This window comes from Protomyctophum parallelum (genome assembly GCF_964188405.1).
Source record: "Protomyctophum parallelum genome assembly, chromosome: 2".
Lineage (NCBI taxonomy): Eukaryota > Metazoa > Chordata > Actinopteri > Myctophiformes > Myctophidae > Protomyctophum > Protomyctophum parallelum.
In genome coordinates, this window is record NC_139699.1 from 29,028,140 (window position 1) to 29,050,849 (window position 22,710).

General features: G+C 43.5%; 2 protein-coding genes across 2 annotated transcripts in view; one reads left to right on the forward strand and one right to left on the reverse strand.

Annotated features, from left to right (window-relative positions):
• Positions 1 to 19,344, forward strand: part of trip4 (thyroid hormone receptor interactor 4) — a 78,137-nt gene extending 58,793 nt beyond the window's left edge. The window contains exon 13 of the mRNA XM_083759158.1: positions 18,411 to 19,344. Coding sequence (XP_083615284.1) covers positions 18,411 to 18,475 — 65 coding nt within the window. The 3' untranslated portion in view covers positions 18,476 to 19,344. The remainder of the gene's footprint in view (positions 1 to 18,410) is intronic.
• LOC310876471 (cytochrome c oxidase subunit 5A, mitochondrial-like) overlaps positions 1 to 22,710 on the reverse strand; it is a 217,592-nt gene that overhangs the window by 67,928 nt on the left and 126,954 nt on the right. The gene's annotated exons all lie outside the window — the stretch shown is intronic.

A 22,710-nucleotide genomic window follows, 5' to 3' on the forward strand; every position in this document is an offset into this window, starting at 1 on the left:
ATAAACCCCCCACCCCACCCAAAAAACTAAATCGGACATGTTAATTTACCACTTTTTCACATTTTCTTTCATTAAAAAATAAAATAAAATCTTAGAGAGGACTTTGGTTCACCCGTCAGATATTCCAAAGTTCTATTGTATTAAGGTACATTTACATAATGCATCTTGGCTCCTGGTTGACTGCAAGCAAACCTGTGATGAGGTCTTTGACAAGGATACAGTGCCAAGTATACTATAGAAGCATAAGGGAAGCTCTGCATCAAATTGAGGCCCAAAGTCTGTGTCTAGTTGTAGAAAAGCTTGAGGAGGAGAAGAATAAGGGTAAGATGATTACACACGCATCAGACAGCACCACAAAGAAAGGTGTAGGCCAGTTCATGGTGCAAGGGCTGCATGTGGGTCAAGCCAACCCATTTCCTCTGCCTATCTTACCAATCCATGGAGAGACCACTGAGGACATAGCAATTCAAGTGGATATGGGGTTTGAAATACTGGCATCGGTCAGAGGAGTCAGTGTGGAGGATGTGTATAAACTAGTAGACAGTACAGAGCGCAACAAAGGGTTTTCAAAGCTGCTGGCAGAGATGTACAACTTGGAAACACCAGCAGGGCAGATATTTTGTGGCACCCACACTACACTGGGCTTCAGCAGTGCCATGAATAAGGTAATGCGGTTGTTGGAGGCTGATATGAAGATGGAGCAAGTGCTAAAGAGTTTCATGGTGGATATGGATGTAGACAGCAAAAATGCCAGTGTAGCTGGACAGGCACTGGACATGTGCCTCAAGTTGGTGGCTCCTGAGTATGCCCACAAACCCTGGAACCGCTACAAGGAATTCCTCCTCTTCCTTGAGCAAAGGCAGGTATCCAGTGTGCTGTTTGCCTACAAAGACAGCAGGTTTGGGTGTCTCTCCAGGGCAGCAGCAGTCCTAACCTACCACTTTGGCCATCTGACAGAGTTCCTGAGCCAGAACCCTCATATAAACAACCGCCTGGCCTGCCTCGTCAGAGAAGTGATGGAGCTTCCCTACCTCAAGGTGGTCCTTGTGGTGTTTGCCTGCCTGGGTGTGCACTTGGTGGAACCCTTCTATGCCAGAACCATAGAGAAAGATGCTACCCATACTCAGCTCAGGGAGTTCTACAAGGGACTGCATACAGGATTGGGCCAGCCAATCAGTGACAACTACACAATGTTCACAACACCCGAGTATCCTGGAGTGTCTGACGAGCTTTTCAGTGGTGTAAAGAAGACCTACACAGAGGAGGTCCTGAACTCAGTGTCAGACATGACTGCCGGACACTTGGAGGAAGTGAAGAAGCTAACCAATCTCATGCTGCCCCACCTGCAGACTGTCCTGGCCAGACAGAGGAGGGACTATGGCATTGATGAGAAGACCTTCCCAATGGACTATCCTGTCAGCGAACAGGCAACCAAGATAGATGAAACCCCTGTGCACAACATTGGAATGGAGAGACAATGTGGCAAGGTGGACTACAGACTGAAGAAGCTACGCACATTAAACGCAGTCAGCAGGTCTATCATTTGGCAGAAGAGCCAGGAGCTTAGGGCTGGACAGATCCCATCCTTCAGAGGATTCAAGGCAGCAGTCAAACTCAACTGGAGTAAACTCATGAAGACAAAATTTGAGAGTGGGGCAGACCAGAAACAAGAGATGGCTCAAAGAAAGGAGAGGAAGAGACTAGACATGCTGGACACACTGAAGTCTAGAGGTGGCCCCTTCACTGACAGTGGGGAAGTTGAGAAGTTCCTTGTGGATACAACTCTGAACAACGATGCAAAGCAGCAGAGGATGAAGTTGGAGGTTCAGTTTGCCAGAGAAAGTACCACGCTTCTGCGTAAAGTCGATCCTATCTTCCGAATCCAGATTACACTGCCCAGTGGGAAGAGGAGGATGAAAACAGCACAGGAGTTTGGAGATGCCCTCATGTCATACCTGGGCAAGAGGAGTGACCGAACCACACTGGAATATGAGAAATTCCAAGAATGTCTTGAAAGGCTGGCATCTGGACAGGAGTGACAGAATTACATAAGAAACATGTGAGCTGCTATTAAGAGACTGAAAAGCTAAATAGTATTAGCAGACAGTAAGATTAGTGAATGCATAACTGGCAGAATAGCCAGAAAACCCGTTTCTTTGTGTTATTTTTCATTTTAATGAGGAATTGGGGGTTATTTTCAAGATACAGAGTTACTTTGAGGTGTTACAGTTCTTCTATGTATAGTGTTTATTAATTCCCAAATGTGTTTTAAGTATTTATTCAACAGCATATAGAAAAACAGCAAGAATAACTTATGCATACCAGGCGGAATGGCCCTTTTTGGGTCATTTTTTTTATTTTCAAGGGGTGGGGGGTTATTTTCAAGATACAGAGTTAATTTTTGTGTCAAAAGTCTTGTATTTATAGTGTTAATCAACTCCCAAATGGGTGCGTTTAAATTTTGAACTTGATGATTATCCCCCCTCCCTAGCCCAGGTCTTATTACTTAACTTAAAACCTGGAGGCGTGATAGAGCACCTGAGCTTAGGCGAGAACATATAAACGAACAAACATGCAGGCACGCACGCACACATGCACGCACACATGCACGCGCACACACACACACACACACACACACACACACACACACACACACACACACACACACACACACACACACACACACACACACACACTTTTACAGTGGTGTTACAGCAATATCCTTACAAACTGTACACTGCTGCAGTAGACTTCCACTCACATCGGCTGTGGGTAATTAGCAAGCATGTGACACCAAATTCTGCTATGCAATTGGCTGCGGGTTAATTAGCAAGCGTGTGACACCAAATGCTGCTACGCTAACAAATGATGCTAATTGCCTGTTGTCTTCTATCAGCGGTAATTATCATCCCACGCACTTCCACAGCCGCCTGAGTCCTTTTGAAATGTTTTCCCCGTTAACTGTTTCTGTCACACACACATGACGGCCGACTGTTGATCAACAAAGGGATTCACTTCCTTTGCCCTGCCCCCTCACCAACCCCCCCACCCCCCACCGCTTGAAGTCATGTTTCTGCCTAAACACCAGAGTAATACAGAAGGGAGGAAAATAGTTCCTCTTTGGGTTTTTGTGATTGTATTAAAATAGCTTGCTGGGCATGTCTGCTTTTTTCGAGGGCTGTTGGTGATATTTGGCGTATTGTTTAAGCTTGTACATCTTGTACACTGTATGTGTGTTTGTTTGTACAGTACAGTACACATGTATATACGCGCGTGTGTGCGTGCGTGCGTTCTTTTATGTAGTGTGCTTGTCTAGTGCATGAGCATGTTGTGCCTACATGAGGCGGAATGGAAACGGCTCAATTTCCATTTTATGAACAATCCAGTTAGCTCTGTCGGGGAGACTGATGGAGAGAGAGAGGCTTGTGGATCGATGTCACTCTGCCGCTGGCATGCCAAGAAGCTAGGCCACGTGTTAACCACTTCCCTCTCCATATCACCTAGAACACACACACGCATACATACACCCCTTTTCTCACCAATCAGTGGATGGGTATGGAGATTGACGGGTCCATCAGCACTGTGTCTCTCTTCAGACAGACATGGTGCCCAGAGAGACAAACATTCCTTATGAGCTAGCGTAGCATAACCTTGGTCCTAATGAGCTAGCATAACCTAAAAAGAGTTCTTTAAAACACATTTCATGCCATTGACCTAGATGTACGGCAATTAATAAATACCTCTTCTCGCGTAACGGCACCGCTCCACGTGCTGGTGGTTGTGAACCTCTGGCTGCCTTAATGGGTTAACATAACCTTGGGCTAAACGAGTTCCTTAACCTAAAGCACACCTTACAGTACACTACCTTCAGCTTAATGTCAAATTGTATTACAAAAAACACAGTTTAATAATTGCCCATGATTTACATTGAAACTGGAGTATTACAAAAAACACATTTTTGCATAGGCATGGATGTAACTATTGCCATAGTGCAATAGACAATTAATAATTATTATTATTATATGACAATAAGAGAATGAAACTGTGGTCAATGAATCCAGCACATCACATCCTCTCTCGGACAGGGCACGAGGGAATTATGATTACCGATGATGTAAACTAATCAGATGAACACAAAACAGTAAATGTGTAATTTGATTTCCTATCTCGACCAGATTTCTCACAATCAGTTTTTTTGTTGTAAAATGTAGTCCTATATACTGTACTTACTGTAAGTGCCTAAGTAGAGCTCCAAAGTGCCGCCGGTGCACTGGGCACCCACGAAATCTAGAATATCTCTGCTGTCAGGAAGAAACCTAATTTTTCAGGAAATTAAGAAAACATTATATTTTTTTTAAAACAAAGCAATACAGCCTCATCAAAGTTGGTGTTGTAACTTTATATATTGTCAATTACTTCCATGAGAGGGGGAGAGGTGGTGGAGTTAGTTGCTTTAGCAGACATTTAAGCAACTTGGAAACTTGGACACATGAAGGAAGCATCAGTTCAAGTCCGTTGCTCTCCCCTTGTCCCCCATATATGGGGACTAGGTTGGTGGAGGGTGTGTAGAGCCCAGGATCACATTAGATGATTGACACAGGGGTGAAAAATGGGTTACAAAATCGTGGGATAAAAAAATATATTAAAATAAAATAGCAGACATTTTGAGGGTCCAATGGAGTTAAGAGGTTTTGTCCAAAGCACTTTTTACTACTTTCCATTGGTTCAATATTTTCGAAACAACACACAGACGTAAAGGGTGTTCACTGTTAAATAGCACTGATCAAAAATGGAGTTATGCGGTTTCCTCCCGACGGCAACGATATGTTTTGTTTATAACATAAGTGTAATTTCCCATAAATATTGTATGATCAATTATAACTATGTTTCTCTTTGCTATTTTGTTACATCGAGGCAGAGCATGAAGTGCAGTGAGTGCACTTCATGACCTTGAATGGTCTCTCAGCAGACTCAGACCTTCACTGCTAGCTCTCTTCTTTATTAAGAGAGGCATAACGGAAAATATTGATTGAACCTTAGGCCAACTGCAAAAAGATGAAATGTAGAAAACTGATTATGTTGGGCAGGCTTGGTGCAATATGGATTGGTAAAATACTTGGACCTTGCCTGAACACTTTTCAACACTTTTCAACACAAATTATGCTAATGACGTGTATACACGGGGTGCATACTTAGTTTAGACTAGTCATTGGTTAGACATGGGTTAAGGTTAGGTTTAGGTGTGCTGCTTCGTGGGAGGTTAGGTTTAGGGTGAGGGTTTGAGATAGGTTGTAGTTGTAGGACTAATGACTGGTCTAACCAATGACTAGTCTAAACCAAGTACTGTCTAAACTAAGTACTGCACCCGTATACACCTCTTTAGAATCAAAACCACAGGGGAGCCTTGGATGTGTATAGGCGTCTTTATGACCTTTTTAATGATATCAAACCATATTATAAAAATCAATTTATTGTCTCCACCAGGCCGAAGGCATGGGGAGAGAGTATGTTTTGCACTCTGTCCGTGTGTCTGTCCGTACGTGTACAGCTAATCTCCGGCACCGTTAATCCAGGCAACACTCCCTAGATGCCAACGATGAACCTCTGCCCCAAATCTTCCAGAACAGCCTGTTATAGCGCCACCAGGAGGTGGCATTAAAAAAACACATTTCTATCCAAAAATCTGGCAAATCGTTACACAGTATCTCTATAGTCATGTGTTCAAGGCGGATCTGTCCGATATTTCATATTCCCTCCTAATTGTCTAACATTGGCTTTCAAAGTTTGCAGGATTTGCCCATTTTTAACAATAAGTTATTTATTGGCCGTTCGTTCTTCAGCGATCCTAGACCGGTTTTGCACATGCACACTTCCGTTCACTTACTTGTCTACCGGCCGACAAAAGTTGCTCATAACTCTAAATCTACGGCAATCTCCATGGTTTTGATCATAGCGCTGATGTTCTGTGGTCAACTCATTTCTGACTTCAGCAAGCACCTCGTTGGGAATAGTAACGCTTCTACACAAAACGAGGTAGCGTGAGGTACTACGGGAAAATTATGCCTCATGGTTTTGGGGGGTAAAAAAAGGAAGGCGGGGCTTTTCAGAGTAAAATCGGCCTCATCTGCGTGGCACTCTAGTGCCATTATTATGAAAAATGTGGTAAGAGAGGCATAACGGACAATATTGATTGAACATTAGAAAGACTAAATGTAGAAAACCGAGACATGGCCAAAGCATTTTCGGAGGTCCCGAGCCAAAAACGTTGAGAACCCCTGCTTCACTGAATCATCACTTCTTTCGGGCTAATTTGGGGTCGACACAGCAAATCATCTGCTTCTGTTCTCTGCATGTTCCTCGCTCACTCCATCCACCTTTGTGTCACTTGCACTGCCCAAAACTCTCAGAGATGCACCCCCTCCATCCAACCCTCCAAACCTTCAAAACCAAAATTGTTATGCAACACGGAAGACATTATGGACATAGTAGTACGCAATTTATTATGTTCGAGGCCGTTCACAATGACATCACTGATGATTCAAATTCTTGGTATCTGCGTGTGACTGAGTCAACTTTTTCTCCGCTGTTTGGAAATCAGTCTATCGATCTATCTAGCGATCTATCTAGCAATCTATCTATTGATCTATCTAGCGATCTTACCTCAGCAATATAACTATTGTTGTCAGTACATAGTGCTCTTAATCATTAATCATCTCACTGAGATTAATTACATGCGCTGCAATTGCTGGACTGTACTAATTACATAGCAAAGATTTGGTCTTTTTTGTAGCAAAAGTGAAGTGAATCAAGCTTTCAACAAGCACACGGTGCCAGTAACTTTAGAGTGCTCACTCTGGAATTCTGCACAGCTCAGTTGGCATGCACACAGCTTTGCAGAAAGCATGGAACACCTCCAACATAACCGCTCTCCCAAGAACCTCTATTTACACCCTTTAAATGGTTAAATGGTCTAAATGAAATGGGTCCAGCGCTTCAACGTCCAAGATGTTATTATATGCTCAATAGTCTTTTCAGTGGTTTACGATAGATTACTTTTGTTTCATTTAGTATTTTTCCCGTTGGCTGGCACCTCCAAGACCTTTTGCTCATAGTACATACAATCTGAACCAGCTCATTGTTGCTCCATCTACGAGTCCACCGCAAGAGCTGAAATCCTCTGACGACTCCACTGCCTTATCTCTGGTGAATGAATGGCAGCTGAGTGACGGGAGCAGAATGAGCTCCTTATTTGAACACAATACTAAGAAAAGGATATTTCCACACGTCCTCCTGACGACAGACTGTCGTGTCTTCATGCATAATAATTGTTCCAGTCAGTAATTAGACTATGATTGTATTATAACCTAACCTCCTGTCTGTCTGTGTCTGTGAACAAAATAACTCAACGCATGGATTGTGATTAACAGCTTTTATTCTAAAGACTTGTCCACACGCCCTCTCAATAAAAACCGCGGGGTAAGGATTATGTGGGGACGTCTTTTGGTCCTTTTTAATAATCGCTGTAATCCATTTTTTGACAGGGCTGTTGCTAGGCAACGCCTTGTGCAGCGCTCAGCGCCATGTTTCGCGCATGTGCACAGCCGTTCACTTCCTTGTTTTACGGCCCGACAAAACTGTTCATTATCTCTGAATCTACGTCGCTCTCCATGGTTTTGATCAGAACGGCGATGTTCTGTCCTAATTTCTGATTTAACCAAGCATCTCGTTTGATGTCTCTTTAGATTGGTAAAATACTTGGACCTTGCCTGAACACTTTTCAACACTTTTCAACACAAATTATGCTAATGACGTGTATACACGGGGTGCATACTTAGTTTAGACTAGTCATTGGTTAGACATGGGTTAAGGTTAGGTTTAGGTGTGCTGCTTCGTGGGAGGTTAGGTTTAGGGTGAGGGTTTGAGATAGGTTGTAGTTGTAGGACTAATGACTGGTCTAACCAATGACTAGTCTAAACCAAGTACTGTCTAAACTAAGTACTGCACCCGTATACACCTCTTTAGAATCAAAACCACAGGGGAGCCTTGGATGTGTATAGGCGTCTTTATGACCTTTTTAATGATATCAAACCATATTATAAAAATCAATTTATTGTCTCCACCAGGCCGAAGGCATGGGGAGAGAGTATGTTTTGCACTCTGTCCGTGTGTCTGTCCGTACGTGTACAGCTAATCTCCGGCACCGTTAATCCAGGCAACACTCCCTAGATGCCAACGATGAACCTCTGCCCCAAATCTTCCAGAACAGCCTGTTATAGCGCCACCAGGAGGTGGCATTAAAAAAACACATTTCTATCCAAAAATCTGGCAAATCGTTACACAGTATCTCTATAGTCATGTGTTCAAGGCGGATCTGTCCGATATTTCATATTCCCTCCTAATTGTCTAACATTGGCTTTCAAAGTTTGCAGGATTTGCCCATTTTTAACAATAAGTTATTTATTGGCCGTTCGTTCTTCAGCGATCCTAGACCGGTTTTGCACATGCACACTTCCGTTCACTTACTTGTCTACCGGCCGACAAAAGTTGCTCATAACTCTAAATCTACGGCAATCTCCATGGTTTTGATCATAGCGCTGATGTTCTGTGGTCAACTCATTTCTGACTTCAGCAAGCACCTCGTTGGGAATAGTAACGCTTCTACACAAAACGAGGTAGCGTGAGGTACTACGGGAAAATTATGCCTCATGGTTTTGGGGGGTAAAAAAAGGAAGGCGGGGCTTTTCAGAGTAAAATCTGCCTCATCTGCGTGGCACTCTAGTGCCATTATTATGAAAAATGTGGTAAGAGAGGCATAACGGACAATATTGATTGAACATTAGAAAGACTAAATGTAGAAAACCGAGACATGGCCAAAGCATTTTCGGAGGTCCCGAGCCAAAAACGTTGAGAACCCCTGCTTCACTGAATCATCACTTCTTTCGGGCTAATTTGGGGTCGACACAGCAAATCATCTGCTTCTGTTCTCTGCATGTTCCTCGCTCACTCCATCCACCTTTGTGTCACTTGCACTGCCCAAAACTCTCAGAGATGCACCCCCTCCATCCAACCCTCCAAACCTTCAAAACCAAAATTGTTATGCAACACGGAAGACATTATGGACATAGTAGTACGCAATTTATTATGTTCGAGGCCGTTCACAATGACATCACTGATGATTCAAATTCTTGGTATCTGCGTGTGACTGAGTCAACTTTTTCTCCGCTGTTTGGAAATCAGTCTATCGATCTATCTAGCGATCTATCTAGCAATCTATCTATTGATCTATCTAGCGATCTTACCTCAGCAATATAACTATTGTTGTCAGTACATAGTGCTCTTAATCATTAATCATCTCACTGAGATTAATTACATGCGCTGCAATTGCTGGACTGTACTAATTACATAGCAAAGATTTGGTCTTTTTTGTAGCAAAAGTGAAGTGAATCAAGCTTTCAACAAGCACACGGTGCCAGTAACTTTAGAGTGCTCACTCTGGAATTCTGCACAGCTCAGTTGGCATGCACACAGCTTTGCAGAAAGCATGGAACACCTCCAACATAACCGCTCTCCCAAGAACCTCTATTTACACCCTTTAAATGGTTAAATGGTCTAAATGAAATGGGTCCAGCGCTTCAACGTCCAAGATGTTATTATATGCTCAATAGTCTTTTCAGTGGTTTACGATAGATTACTTTTGTTTCATTTAGTATTTTTCCCGTTGGCTGGCACCTCCAAGACCTTTTGCTCATAGTACATACAATCTGAACCAGCTCATTGTTGCTCCATCTACGAGTCCACCGCAAGAGCTGAAATCCTCTGACGACTCCACTGCCTTATCTCTGGTGAATGAATGGCAGCTGAGTGACGGGAGCAGAATGAGCTCCTTATTTGAACACAATACTAAGAAAAGGATATTTCCACACGTCCTCCTGACGACAGACTGTCGTGTCTTCATGCATAATAATTGTTCCAGTCAGTAATTAGACTATGATTGTATTATAACCTAACCTCCTGTCTGTCTGTGTCTGTGAACAAAATAACTCAACGCATGGATTGTGATTAACAGCTTTTATTCTAAAGACTTGTCCACACGCCCTCTCAATAAAAACCGCGGGGTAAGGATTATGTGGGGACGTCTTTTGGTCCTTTTTAATAATCGCTGTAATCCATTTTTTGACAGGGCTGTTGCTAGGCAACGCCTTGTGCAGCGCTCAGCGCCATGTTTCGCGCATGTGCACAGCCGTTCACTTCCTTGTTTTACGGCCCGACAAAACTGTTCATTATCTCTGAATCTACGTCGCTCTCCATGGTTTTGATCAGAACGGCGATGTTCTGTCCTAATTTCTGATTTAACCAAGCATCTCGTTTGATGTCTCTTTAGAAGCGTTTATATTCCAGACTTGACAGCGTGAGGTAGTAATGGAACATTATACCTCCCGGTTTTGGGGGGAAATGGAAGGCGGGGCTTTTCAGAGTAAAATCTGTCTCATCTGCTTGGCACTCGAGCACCTTTTATCTTGAAAAAAATAAGCAAAATAAGTTTAAACTTGTTGGGCTGTCCCCAAACCGTCATTAATTTATCAGATGTCATAGAGTCCAAGATCATTGATTTATCAGATGTCATAGTCCAAGTTCATTAATTTATCAGATGTCCTAATCCAAGATCATTAATTTATCAGATGTCATAGTCCAAGATCATTGATTTATCAGATGTCCTAATCCAAGATCATTGATTTATCAGATGTCATAGAGTCCAAGATCATTGATTTATCAGATGTCATAGTCCAAGATCATTGATTTATCAGATGTCATAGAGTCCAAGATCATTGATTTATCAGATGTCCTAATCCAAGATCATCAATTTATCAGATGACTCGACGCCAGTGGAGTGAGTTAAAAATGGCACCTGGCCCAGCAGCCATTAATAGCTATATATTTTGTATGTGTATTATACTGTGCGTGTTATATTTATAAAGCTGGCAGGAACATGGGATTTGTAATGTGGACAGCATTTAGTCTTTTATATTATTGATGTGTTAATGTCCTACACAGCCAGTAGAGCGTGGGGCTGTTTCTTTCTCCAGAGATCAGTAATTCCTCGTACTACGATTAAACAAAACAAGCAGCAACGCACAACGCTTCCCCATTAACGCGTGTGTATTAGTGTGCATGTACTAGCATGTGTCCATCTCCATTTGATTCAGTTCTCTGTGTGTATTCCATTGTGTTTAGTTATGTATAGGATATGCATGTGAAGAGAGAGCGTGCGTGTGTGTGCGTGCCTGCAGGGATGTCAGTGGATGTTTCAGATATTCAGCAGGCTGTCAGCGCTGACACATCTCTCCCTCTGCTATGCTACGCTGCACAGATATGCAAATCTAACCAATCAGAATGCAGAGTACTGGTTCACATTCAGTTTACGTCCCTCCCCTCTCCCTCTCCGTCTCTTTCTCTCTCTCCTCCCTTCCTCTCTGTCTCTCTCTCTCTCATGTAGACTATGTTTGCATGTGTAACTGCATATATGCATACATATATAATTAAATAATGTGGGGGTGTGTGTGTGTGGGTGTGTGTGTGTGTGTGTGTGTGTGTGTGTGTGTGTGTGTGTGTGTGTGTGTGTGTGTGTACTCCACACAGAGCGTGTGTGTAAATATATAATTCTGACAGAACTGTTCGCTCTCCTTTTAACCCATTAAGACCTGAGGCCCATTCTACAATTTGTCTTTCAACAGTTTTCTGAAAAACGTAGTTATGAACTTTCTACATGTCAATAGTATCCAAACTCTTTCACGTCAAGGACCCCCCAAATGATATGTATTTGGCTGCCGACCAGACCCCCCCCCCCCCCCCCCCACCCCATCTCAGTTGTTTTGTTCCATGGGGACCCCCAGAAGCAAAGATATGAATTAAAAACGTTCGCTTTGGAAGAATATCCAGAGATTTGTTCAAACATTGTTCTAGCAGATCTGAAACCCCCCCCCCAAAAGCAAAGATTTGAGTTAAAACGTTCACTGTGGAAGAATATCCAGAGATTTGTTCAAACATTGTTCTATTTTTTCTATGTGTGCTCTGTCTTTATGGGCTAAATGCCAATGCCTTTCCCTTTCCCCCGCCATCCTTCCATCCCTCCATCCCTCCATCCCCGGCTCTCACACCACATTTACATTCTAATTAGATGCGGCCGTGGCAGCTTTATAAGGACCCTTTTTAATAACGCTGCTGTATTCACCTTTTCAGAGTCCCACAGCGGCAATGAAAAAGCGAGTGGGCTACGCTTTATGATATGTCCCTTTGACATAGAGCACCGAAGTCCTGACGTAACTCGCACATCCCTTCGATTCCCCTGGTTTGCGGAAGTAATTTCTCTGTGGAGAATAACATGGGCTCATCTTTAAATCGTTTCAAGCTGTCTCTGCGTTATTGTCAGGGAGGTGTCTCTGTAACGTTTGCAACAGTCAGTCACTCATATATGATACAGTCTGCTTCTAGCGGAAATGTAACTAATTCAGTAGCAGTAACATTAGCGTTTTCTCTCAGTCAGTTGATTCTTAATATCCATATGAGTGAAGCGGCCAGGGTGACATGTTTATTTTTCAAACACAGTTCTTATATGAGGCGATCTAAAATCCCCCTATGGGGATTATAATGCAAATAAAAAGTACACGAACCTGTGGATTTGCGCCCTCTACCGATATTGACGTCAGACTTCGGTGCTCTATTGTGGCTACTAGGGATTGAAGGTTCTTTGGCATTGTGGCTACTAGGGATTGAAGGGTCTATGACATTGTGGCTACTAGGGATTGAAGGTTCTTTGACATTGTGGCTACTAGGGATTGAAGGGTCTTTGACATTGTGGCTACTAGGGATTGAAGGTTCTTTGACATTGTGGCTACTAGGGATTGAAGGTTCTTTGACATTGTGGCTACTAGGGATTGAAGGGTCTTTGACATTGTGGCTAGTGGCTACTGAGGATTGAAGGGTCTTTGACATTGTGGCTACTGAGGATTGAAGGGTCTTTGACATGTTTATTGGGTCATGAATACATTACGCCATGTCTGAATGTAACTTTAACATTAACTGCACCTATAATATCTGTGTCCTTTTTGTAGGCCTGCAGCTGTGAGCTGTGGTGTTGATGGTTCATTGTTGTCAAATCATTTCATACTGTAGTACTCAATAGCCTAGTAGCCAAAAAGTGAACCGGACATGTTGAGTACACCAACGTTTTATGTTAGAAATGTTTAGCATGGGTCCCCAGTATGTAGAAACTGCCGGATGCTAACAATTTGTGATGACGGCATTGGCCGTTTTTAGCCCAATGAGTGTATTTTTGCAAAACGAATGGATTCAGTATCATGAAAACCCCCTAGTTTGACATGTCACATGCTACATAAAGCATGATTATATTTTGAATATTTTGCCTTCTATAGGTTGTAATTGGTATGGTCACATATTATGCCAATTATGAAAATTGCTCAACATATGAAAGTTAGCATCCGGCAGTTTTTACATGCTGGGGATCCATACTAAACATTTCTAACATAAAACCGGGTTCACAATGGGGCTCTATGGGCTGGCTACTAGACTACAATGTAGGAGGGGACACTAAAACAGCAGCACTCGACTCTCATGCCAGAAAGATTGTGAGCTTGTACTTGTAGATCTGTGTGAGTGTTAACACCCAAGCGCAACCTGAACATGAAATGGCTTGTCTTTTAGTTCTACTGGATCTCTTCTCCACTAGTCCCTCCCTGACATTTTAGTCTAGTTTTTATTTGTTGACAAAATTGCCAATATATTTAACACCGTTACAGTGCAGGCTCCCTCCACAAAAGCCACTAGTTAAGCCTGTAAGAGAGATTGATATCCAGAGAGGCTCCATCTACCTCCTGACCGCAGGGGGATTCTGCTCTCCCTGTCGGGGAGCATTAGCATCGCTGACCCCCTGAAAGCTTCAGATAGATTGTTCACTTGCTTGTTGCGAGTGTTTCCCCCTAGTCGTCACTTTAAGATGAATTAAAGATCAGTTTTTTTTCTCTTAAATTGGTAGATTTTGACTGCTTGTGAAATCTCCCAAAAAAGAACTAGAATCATAAAGGCGGATCAGGCCGAGATGAAGCCGCGTGGAGCAGAGATAGGACGTGGTTTCCCAAAAGGTACATCCATCTACTCGCTCGTTGACGTTCAGTGGAACTCGTGTGTTTCTAGTAAAAGTACTTCAAGCAGAGAAAACCAGAGCTCAAATCCCCATGATTTATCTCTGAAATACATTACATGCTGTGCACTCGTTTGTGTTTAATTCCAACCAGAGGTTTTAAAATGTTGGTTTGGAGAGGACCTGCAGATGTTGCTCTCATTTGTCGTATTTTGTATTCCCTGTCCAATTAAAGGAGCGTTTTCTCACGTTAATCTGATATATCCAAGAATGAGTGGAAGAGGTGAAACATGACATAACTCCATCCCCAGCCCACTGCAGCTCAGAGCGCGTGCCATTGTGTCTTGCGACGGATGCCTTTTTTACGGCAGCCCATTTGGGACAAAACACTGTGGAGCATATCTGGTCATTATGAAAGACATCCGTCTTTAATTAGATTAATTGATTCATATTTTCTTTTCATTGCCAGTGTTTTTCCAGGAAACCCAACACAGGTAGGATCAGGATGTGTAAATTACATCAGACTTTGGTCCTCTATTCCAATTGTCATACAATATTCCCTGTGCAAACGGATATTAAACTAGAAAAAGTGCCCTTCCGGGCACAGGTCTCCACCAGGTTATCCACAGATCCGTGCAGTTAGAGGTAAAAACACTTTTCGGCCAGTTATAGCGCCACCTTGAGGCTGAGTTGAAATTGTTCATGTGGCATTTCGTCCTCGGCCTAGTGGGAATGTGGGTGCACAATTTCACGGAAATCACGCGATGTGTTCATGATTTGCAGCATTTGGTTTGAAACTGAGCACTCCTGTGAACTTTGGAAGCCAATCTTAACCAATCAGGATGGAGTCTGATAAATCTGAAAGACCCGTTTCGTTGAATGGCTCTAGAGAGACTGTGTACCAATTTGCGTGATGTTTGGACAAAATCTGTAGGTGTACTGTGCAAAAACTTGTTTTGCACAAAGCGGCCTCCTGGTGGCGCTATAACAGGCCGTTCTGGAAAGTTTGGGGCAGAGGTTCATCGTTGGCATCCAGGGAGTGTGTGTGCAAAATATGGCATCGACCGGGTTAACGGTGGCCGAGATTAGCTGTTCACGGACACACGGACGGACGGACGGACGGACACACAAACGGACGGACGGAGTGCAAAACATACTCTCCCCACATGCCTTCGGCCTGGTGGAGACAAAAACGGGTGTCAATATGGTATCAAACCTTATCTACACAAGGCATCACCTTATTCTTGTTCCCTAGTATCAATTCACTAACTAACACGGCTGTCCCCAACTGGCCAGACAGCAGTTATTCTCTGAGCCGTGGGGTGCGTGACTAAACCAGCCCCACAGTGAACTCTCTCACTACTGGCTGGCTGAGGAAATCAATCAGCCATTACAGTCCCTCAGTGTCTGTGAAAACAGCTCCAGGCAGGCATGGGGAGGTTTGGGGTTTAGAGAGAGAGAGGGAAAGAGGCTGTCTTTCCCCATAGAGGAGAGGAGGAGAGAGGGGAGCATGGTTAAGTTGATGCCTCTTTCTCCCCCCTCCATGCTGGAGGGGGGAGAAAGAGGCATCTCTTCCCCTCCATGTAAACAGCATGCCGACACAAGCCCTGCACACGGACAGCGACTGCTCTCCTCTATCCACTTGTAAATTCACCAGGCAGGAAGGGAATTTAAATTAGGTGTGACTAACAGCGAGATGGGAATCCAAGCAAGGATTTATTTTCCCCTCCTCCTCCTCAGACTCTCTCTCTCTCTTCTCACCGAGCTACTCAGAGATTTGTCCACATCCACTTTGCTGCAGTGCTTTGGGCCTGTGGGCTTGGATTCCTGCATGTAGTGTGCTGGCTTGAGGCTAGACTAGGCAAACAGTGTTGCATGATGGGTATTAGGGCTGGGGGGCAATAACCGCAATACTGGCATGGTACCGCAGTTGTATTAATGCATATACCGCGGTGTCGAGTTCATAACCGTGATTATTATTTGTTTTCTTCTGTAAATTGTGATTTATTACCGCGGTAACTAAAAATACTATACCACCCCATCTCTACTGGGTGTATGTAGGAATAGAGTTCCCTTCTAAAAATCACACCTGTGTGAAGTGAGGGGCGCTAATATATTAAAGTCTAACTCATGTTGCTATGATTAGGTGATGTAATGGTGATGTAAAACAAAAGGTGTCAAAACAAACTTTTATTGTTAATGGGATTTAATGTTTGTGTTAGGGACAAGATGACATAAAATACAATTTCCCTTCATTGTCAATGGCGTTTTTAAAACAAACATTGAACTAAAAACAAACATTAAACCTGTATATAGGAGGGGCTAGCGACCCTCAGAAATGTATCTAATACAAATTTCAAATGGAAGTCGCCTCCTTAAACACATTGACTGACAAGAATGGTCCTTTCAAATCCAACGCTTCACCGCCAAAGACTTACATCCTGTGGTCTTCTCAGTGGTTTATCTTAGATGGCCCTCTTCGCCGACCTATAAATTAGTTCTAGGTTGCTAACCGTTTCCGCGCCATTGCCGAAGCCCTTCGGCAATTGAAGCCTAATTTTGATATTAACACTTGCCGCCATTGCCGTAGCCCTTCGGCAATTGCGCTTTTATAGTGCATTTGATCGATCGAGCCATAATGCTACTCACGTTAGCCGGTTAGCTAGCTGTGTTGTTAGCACAGCACTGGATCGTTCATCTTAGATCGTCGTCGCCATAATAATCCATTCTATCCGTTTCTTTCAATCGCCTGTATCTCCTATTCCTTGTCCCAGATGGCATTTTTGGTCAAAACAGCGTTTCTTTGACGGCACGAGCCGACGCTGTGGAGGTCTATAGTGCACCGGCATTGATCCGATCATGTAAACAAAGGTTGTCTTGGCAACGTAAAGCTGGCCGGGATAAGCCCACTTCCAGTCGAGGCAAAATGTGGCTTTTCAAAATAAGAGGTCAAATTAAAAAAATGCTGGCGTGAATTAGGTCCTAATTTCTCAATAAATGTTAGCAGTAAATGGGCTAAGGAACGGATACAACCGGAAATGAACCAGAAGTGAAATTGTATTTTCCGGGTGAAAGAAAATACGCTCCTCCACTCAGACCTTTGTTTACATCTGGTTCGCGTCTCGGGACCCGTAGGCCTTCAAAATCACTTCACTGTAAAAACTGTGGAACAATAATAATAATGTATTAATACCTGTCAGTAACAGTCAGTCTATCAACAGTTAAGTACTGAAGTACTGTACAGGTACATAACAGTTAAGTACTGAAGTGCTGTACATATACATAACAGGCGTTCTGTATACTGAAGTACTGAAGTAGTGTACATGTACATAGCAGGCGTTCTGCAGACAACTAAAAGCCGTTTCATGTACATAGCAGGCGTTCTGTATACTGAAGTAGTGTACATGTACATAGCAGGCGTTCTGCAGACAACTAAAAGCCGCTTCATGTACATAGCAGGCGTTCTGTATACTGAAGTAGTGTACATGTACATAGCAGGCGTTCTGCAGAGAACTAAAAGCCGTTTCATGTACATAGCAGGCGTTCTGTATACTGAAGTAGTGTACATGTACATAGCAGGCGTTCTGCAGACAACTAAAAGCCGTTTCATGTACATAGCAGGCGTTCTGTATACTGAAGTAGTGTACATGTACATAGCAGGCGTTCTGCAGAGAACTAAAAGCCGTTTCATGTACATAGCAGGCGTTCTGTATACTGAAGTAGTGTACATGTACATAGCAGGCGTTCTGCAGAGAACTAAAAGCCGTTTCACAGCTGCAAGAGTGTTGGCAATAAACCTTTCTCAAGCAATCCCCAAATGGTGCAGCAATCAATGGGATAATTATCTCAGCCAATCGATGAGCCAGCTTTCCTATTTCTGCAGCTCCCACCTCAGCCTCTTTCTATCTGTATCTTTTTCACCCTCACCATATAATTCTCTCCCTCATGCCCACCCCCCATCTCTCTCCTCCTTCCCCCTCCCCCATCTCTCTCCTTCCCCCTCCCCCATCTCTCCTTTTCTCCCCCCATCTATATCCTTCTCCCCCATCTCTCTCCATTCTCCTCCACCATATGTTTCCTTCTCCCGCCTCTTTCTCCATTCCTCCCTCTCTCTCTCTCTCTCTCTCTGCTGGGTAAACTCTAATTATCAGGCCTTGTGCTCTCAGAAAGGTCAGTGTTGTGATTTTTTATGGTGTTTTGATGCAATCTTCCTGCCCCCCCCCCCCCCCCCTCTTCTCTGTCTCTCACATAACAGGGAAGCTGGAGCGTCAGTACCACCAGGGGGCCAAGAAGGGGCTGCGTCCATCGGCCGCAGACTGACCGCAGACGAAATGCGAACGAGAAAAAAACCCAAAAAGCGTTCGATGACGATTGGCCTCAGTTGAGAAAGGATGTTTATTCAGGGCTATTGTTTAGTCATAGCTCATGATTCTGCTTTTGTTTCGTTCTTTTGAAAAGACTGACAGACATAAACAAAACAAAAAATAATAATAATATTAATATTAATATTAATTAACTAGAAATGCACTCTGTCGAGGTGCCAACTTGCGCCTTGCACACAAGTAGGCCATACATGGCCTACTTGTGCGTAAGCAGAGCGCACAAGTACTGATACTAACTAATGTCTATATTACAACTGCTGTTCTAAATCCTTTAGACCTGTTATAGACCTTATACCAACCTTGAAACGTAATAAGTAGGAATGCACCCATGTATCGGCCCACAAATTGGTATCGGCCGATATCACTATCGGCTAATAAAACGGACATTAACCAATCTTTATCTGTTGTTGATAAGCATACATTTTGCATTGGCTATGTTTGGTGTGTTGGTGTATTTGTTTTCCTGGCACAAAAGGGGGGAAATAAAAAACAAACTAAATATATATCGGTATCAGTATCGGCTAAATTGTTATTTTAAACATCGGTATCGGCCAAGAATTTCCATATCGGTGCATCCCTAGTAATAAGGGACCACCATGGTACCTTAGTTCATCAAGAATAGTGGTCCCCTATTGGCCGGTGGACACCACCGACATACCCAGCCGATTATCAGTACTTGCATGCTCTGCTTGCGCAAGTAATAATAAAATATCTGACATTTTGAATTATCTGTACTTATAATGTTATATTCTGCAAGTGTAATGTGTCTGAGTTGCCTGAAGGAATAATCAAAATAAATGAACAGGTCATCGGCATCCGTGCTTTATTTTTAACAGAGACTGTGAGCAGAGGGAGGGGGGGGGGGTGGTCGCTGAAGTATCTTCTTTCAGGTTTATCTGTCATGTGTATAAATACAGTGCATTTGCAGTAGTATAGTGCAAACCAACACAAAAAGGAAGTGCAATGTAAAGTGACATTACAGTGCAAGGTCAGGCTGTTCATCAGCTTGACTGCTTGTTCCCCCTCAAAGTCTGAAGGGGTTTTACCTCGCATCTCAAGTTCAATTTAATTGACTTTCCAGGTTAAATGAGGCTGTGGACCGAGGGAACAGGGAAGGATATGCAAATGATATGAAGTCCTTTTGTGAGTCGAGGATGTTCTCGACATGCGGCCCCCACCATCACTTAATGCGGCCCGCAGGTTAATATCGGAATACTGACGTATTCTTTATTTCAGCCAATTACTAGTATTAAAATGTTATTGTCTTTTTCTTCCAGTCCAATGTAGTTGGATAACTATAATTGGATTGTACTAGAACTAAATGCATTTGAAATTAAATAAAAAGGTTACTTTTCAGGATTCAAATTTTAAAGGATATTCAGGATTTCAATTCAAATATAGGAAAAATAGCTGATCTTGTACGGCTATTTTTGCTACGACAGTAATATGCAATGTGTCCCTCTGGAGTGAGCGTGGAAATATAGTGGCCCTCTCCATCGTCAAAGTTGCCCACCCCTGATCTTATTGTGCTAAGGACGTGTCTTCTCTAATCAAACTGAGATGTGTCTTGGACGTGTATACACATCTTTAGGTCCTTTTTAATTACTTATATAATCCAATTTTTGACAGCTCACACAACAAAATCACACCACAATCCTGGTCTCTAAACTGCCCCCCCCCCCCCCGGCCTGATGGAGGGGAAAGGAACTGGTTGGAATAACCTTCCTTCCACGCACTACGTCCAACCAGGGAAACTCCCCCCTGTCAGGTGTAAAGGAGCAACTTGGACACTCATGCATGAAGGAAGCATGAGTTCAAGTCCGTTGCTCTCCCCAGGTTGATGGAGGGTGTGTAGAGCCCAGGATCACATTAGATAATTGACACAGGGGTGAAACATGGGTTACAAAATCGTGGGATAAAATGTATAATACAATAAAATAAAAAAACACACCCGTATGAAGTGAGGGGCGCTCTTATCATACATCATCTCATTCTGGTGTTTACACAAAAGCTGGACATAGGGACTAGGCCAGGGCTAGCACCCCTCAAAAAATATGCAATAGAGAATCATTCCATGTGGGTTGTGGGGGGGTGCATGCTTACTGTCTGATTTAACTGTCTGGTGTACTTGCTTGGCTCAATAAATCATAATATATATCCTATTTCTTTCAAACTATTTGTAAATTAGGCCAATCTCTAAGTCAAATTAGGCAAAATAAAAAGAGCAGTCACAGATGGGGCATACTGGTCCATGCCACTTTAATTCCTTCAGCAGCCTTTCCCTGCCACCCCCCCCCCCCCCCCCCCACCCTCTCTAAGCTGCTCCCACTGTTAATCATGGCTGTGCATACTTAGGGCAAAAGGACAAATCACAGTACCTGCGTGGGGCCCTGTATGCCATAATGGTGGCAACTGTCACATCTGCTGAGGAATTGACCCACAATCAGACCACCTGCTTCAAGAGTCACACTCTCGGAGTTCCATTCCTTCTAATTCCAGGTTATATTCAATTAGAATATTGTTTAGAGACAGTCGCACTGAGGAAAAGACAAGAAGCAGAGCTGGAGGTAGCAGAGACAAAAATGTTTACTTTCTCTCTCTGGGAGTAACAAGGATGGATAGGATCAGGAACGAGTACATCAGAGGGTCACATGTTTTGGAGATAAAGCCAGAGAGGCCAGTCTGAGATGGTCTTGACACGTACAGAGGAGGGACAGTGAGTATATCGGTAGAAAGATGTTGAGGTTAGAACTGCCAGGCAGGAGGCCTTCGAGGAAGACCAAAGAGAAGATGTATGGATGTAGTAACAGAAGACATGAAGTTAGTTGGTGTGAGAGAGGCAGAGTACAAGGTGAGATGGAGGTTCAGGCAGTTGATTCGCTGTGGCGACTCCTGATGGGCAAACATCCCCGGTTGGATTTCCTGATTGAGATTAAATGTGATCGACTCCCAACGCTGCGGTCTACTCCGATGTTCCTCCTGCTAGAGCAGTGGTTCTCAACTAGTGGTCCTACTCCTCCTGCTGACACCCGTTGCCTCTCCACATTCTACTGTTAGACTGATGATAGGTTCTTGGTTTACTGATGATCCTAGATGACTATTTCTATGCATTTGATGCATTACCTTGTGTTGTTCTTGCTTACTGTAACTCGCTCTGGATTAAGAGCGTCTGATAAATGAATAAATTGTCAATTTTACCGAATCAGTGCGATGTAGCACAGAGACGAGGGCAAGGCTGCCTGCTTCTTCGCTGGCTGGTGGCTTTTGAGACGCGACCCAAAGCTGGCCCGGAAGATGCATGAATAAATTCAGTTATAAATGGATTTTCTATTACAAATGACTTTCATTCTCAGGCAGTTCTAAAGAAGCGGCGGTAAGAGATCAATGTATCCTGTGACCTTCCGACCTGCACTCGATCACGGAGCGGCTGCAACAATACACATCCAGCGGGGGATACTCAAAGTGCTGCGCTTAAAGCCTCATCCCGAGACACCCGATGAAATATCCATGAGCAACTCTGTGTGCCCCTGCAGTATATACCGGTGGTGGAGTACATTTACTCATGCAGTACTGTACTTTAAGTTTAAGTACTTTTTTTAGGTATTTATACTTTACATAAACAATAAATAACGATTTCCAATACTTTTGCGTCTACTCCTCCCAGGGGGGCAGTCAGACAGATGAAGCCACTAAGGAAATCGGGACTTCCTGAAAGTTCATATAATGGCCTGTTGTGGCGCTGTCATTGGGCCCAAAATAACTCCATGTATTTGGACCCAACTTCACCTAGTAACTGTATTACCTTAATAAACATGGTCATGAATACTTTCTGTGGACCGTTTCCACAATTATAACCACTGTGTATGTGTATACAGTATAGGCTGGTCCACTGTTTATCTGTAAACGTGTGTGTGCATGCAGCTGTGCCGGCCCGCTCCACTGTGATGCTCCGACCGACCTGAAGGACAGTCACCGTGTGAAAGCTCTCTCTCTCGCTCTCTAATTCCCCCTTGCCCACTCACTGTTATTTAGCTCTCCAGTGGAGGCTGCTCCAATTCCCTCCCTAGGGGAAACCAACGAGGCAGCGAGTGTGCAGCCTGCCAGCAGGAAGGCACGGAGGAAACCCACGAAGATGGAGGATGGAGAGCTAGCTGTGTGAAAATGAGCCCATTA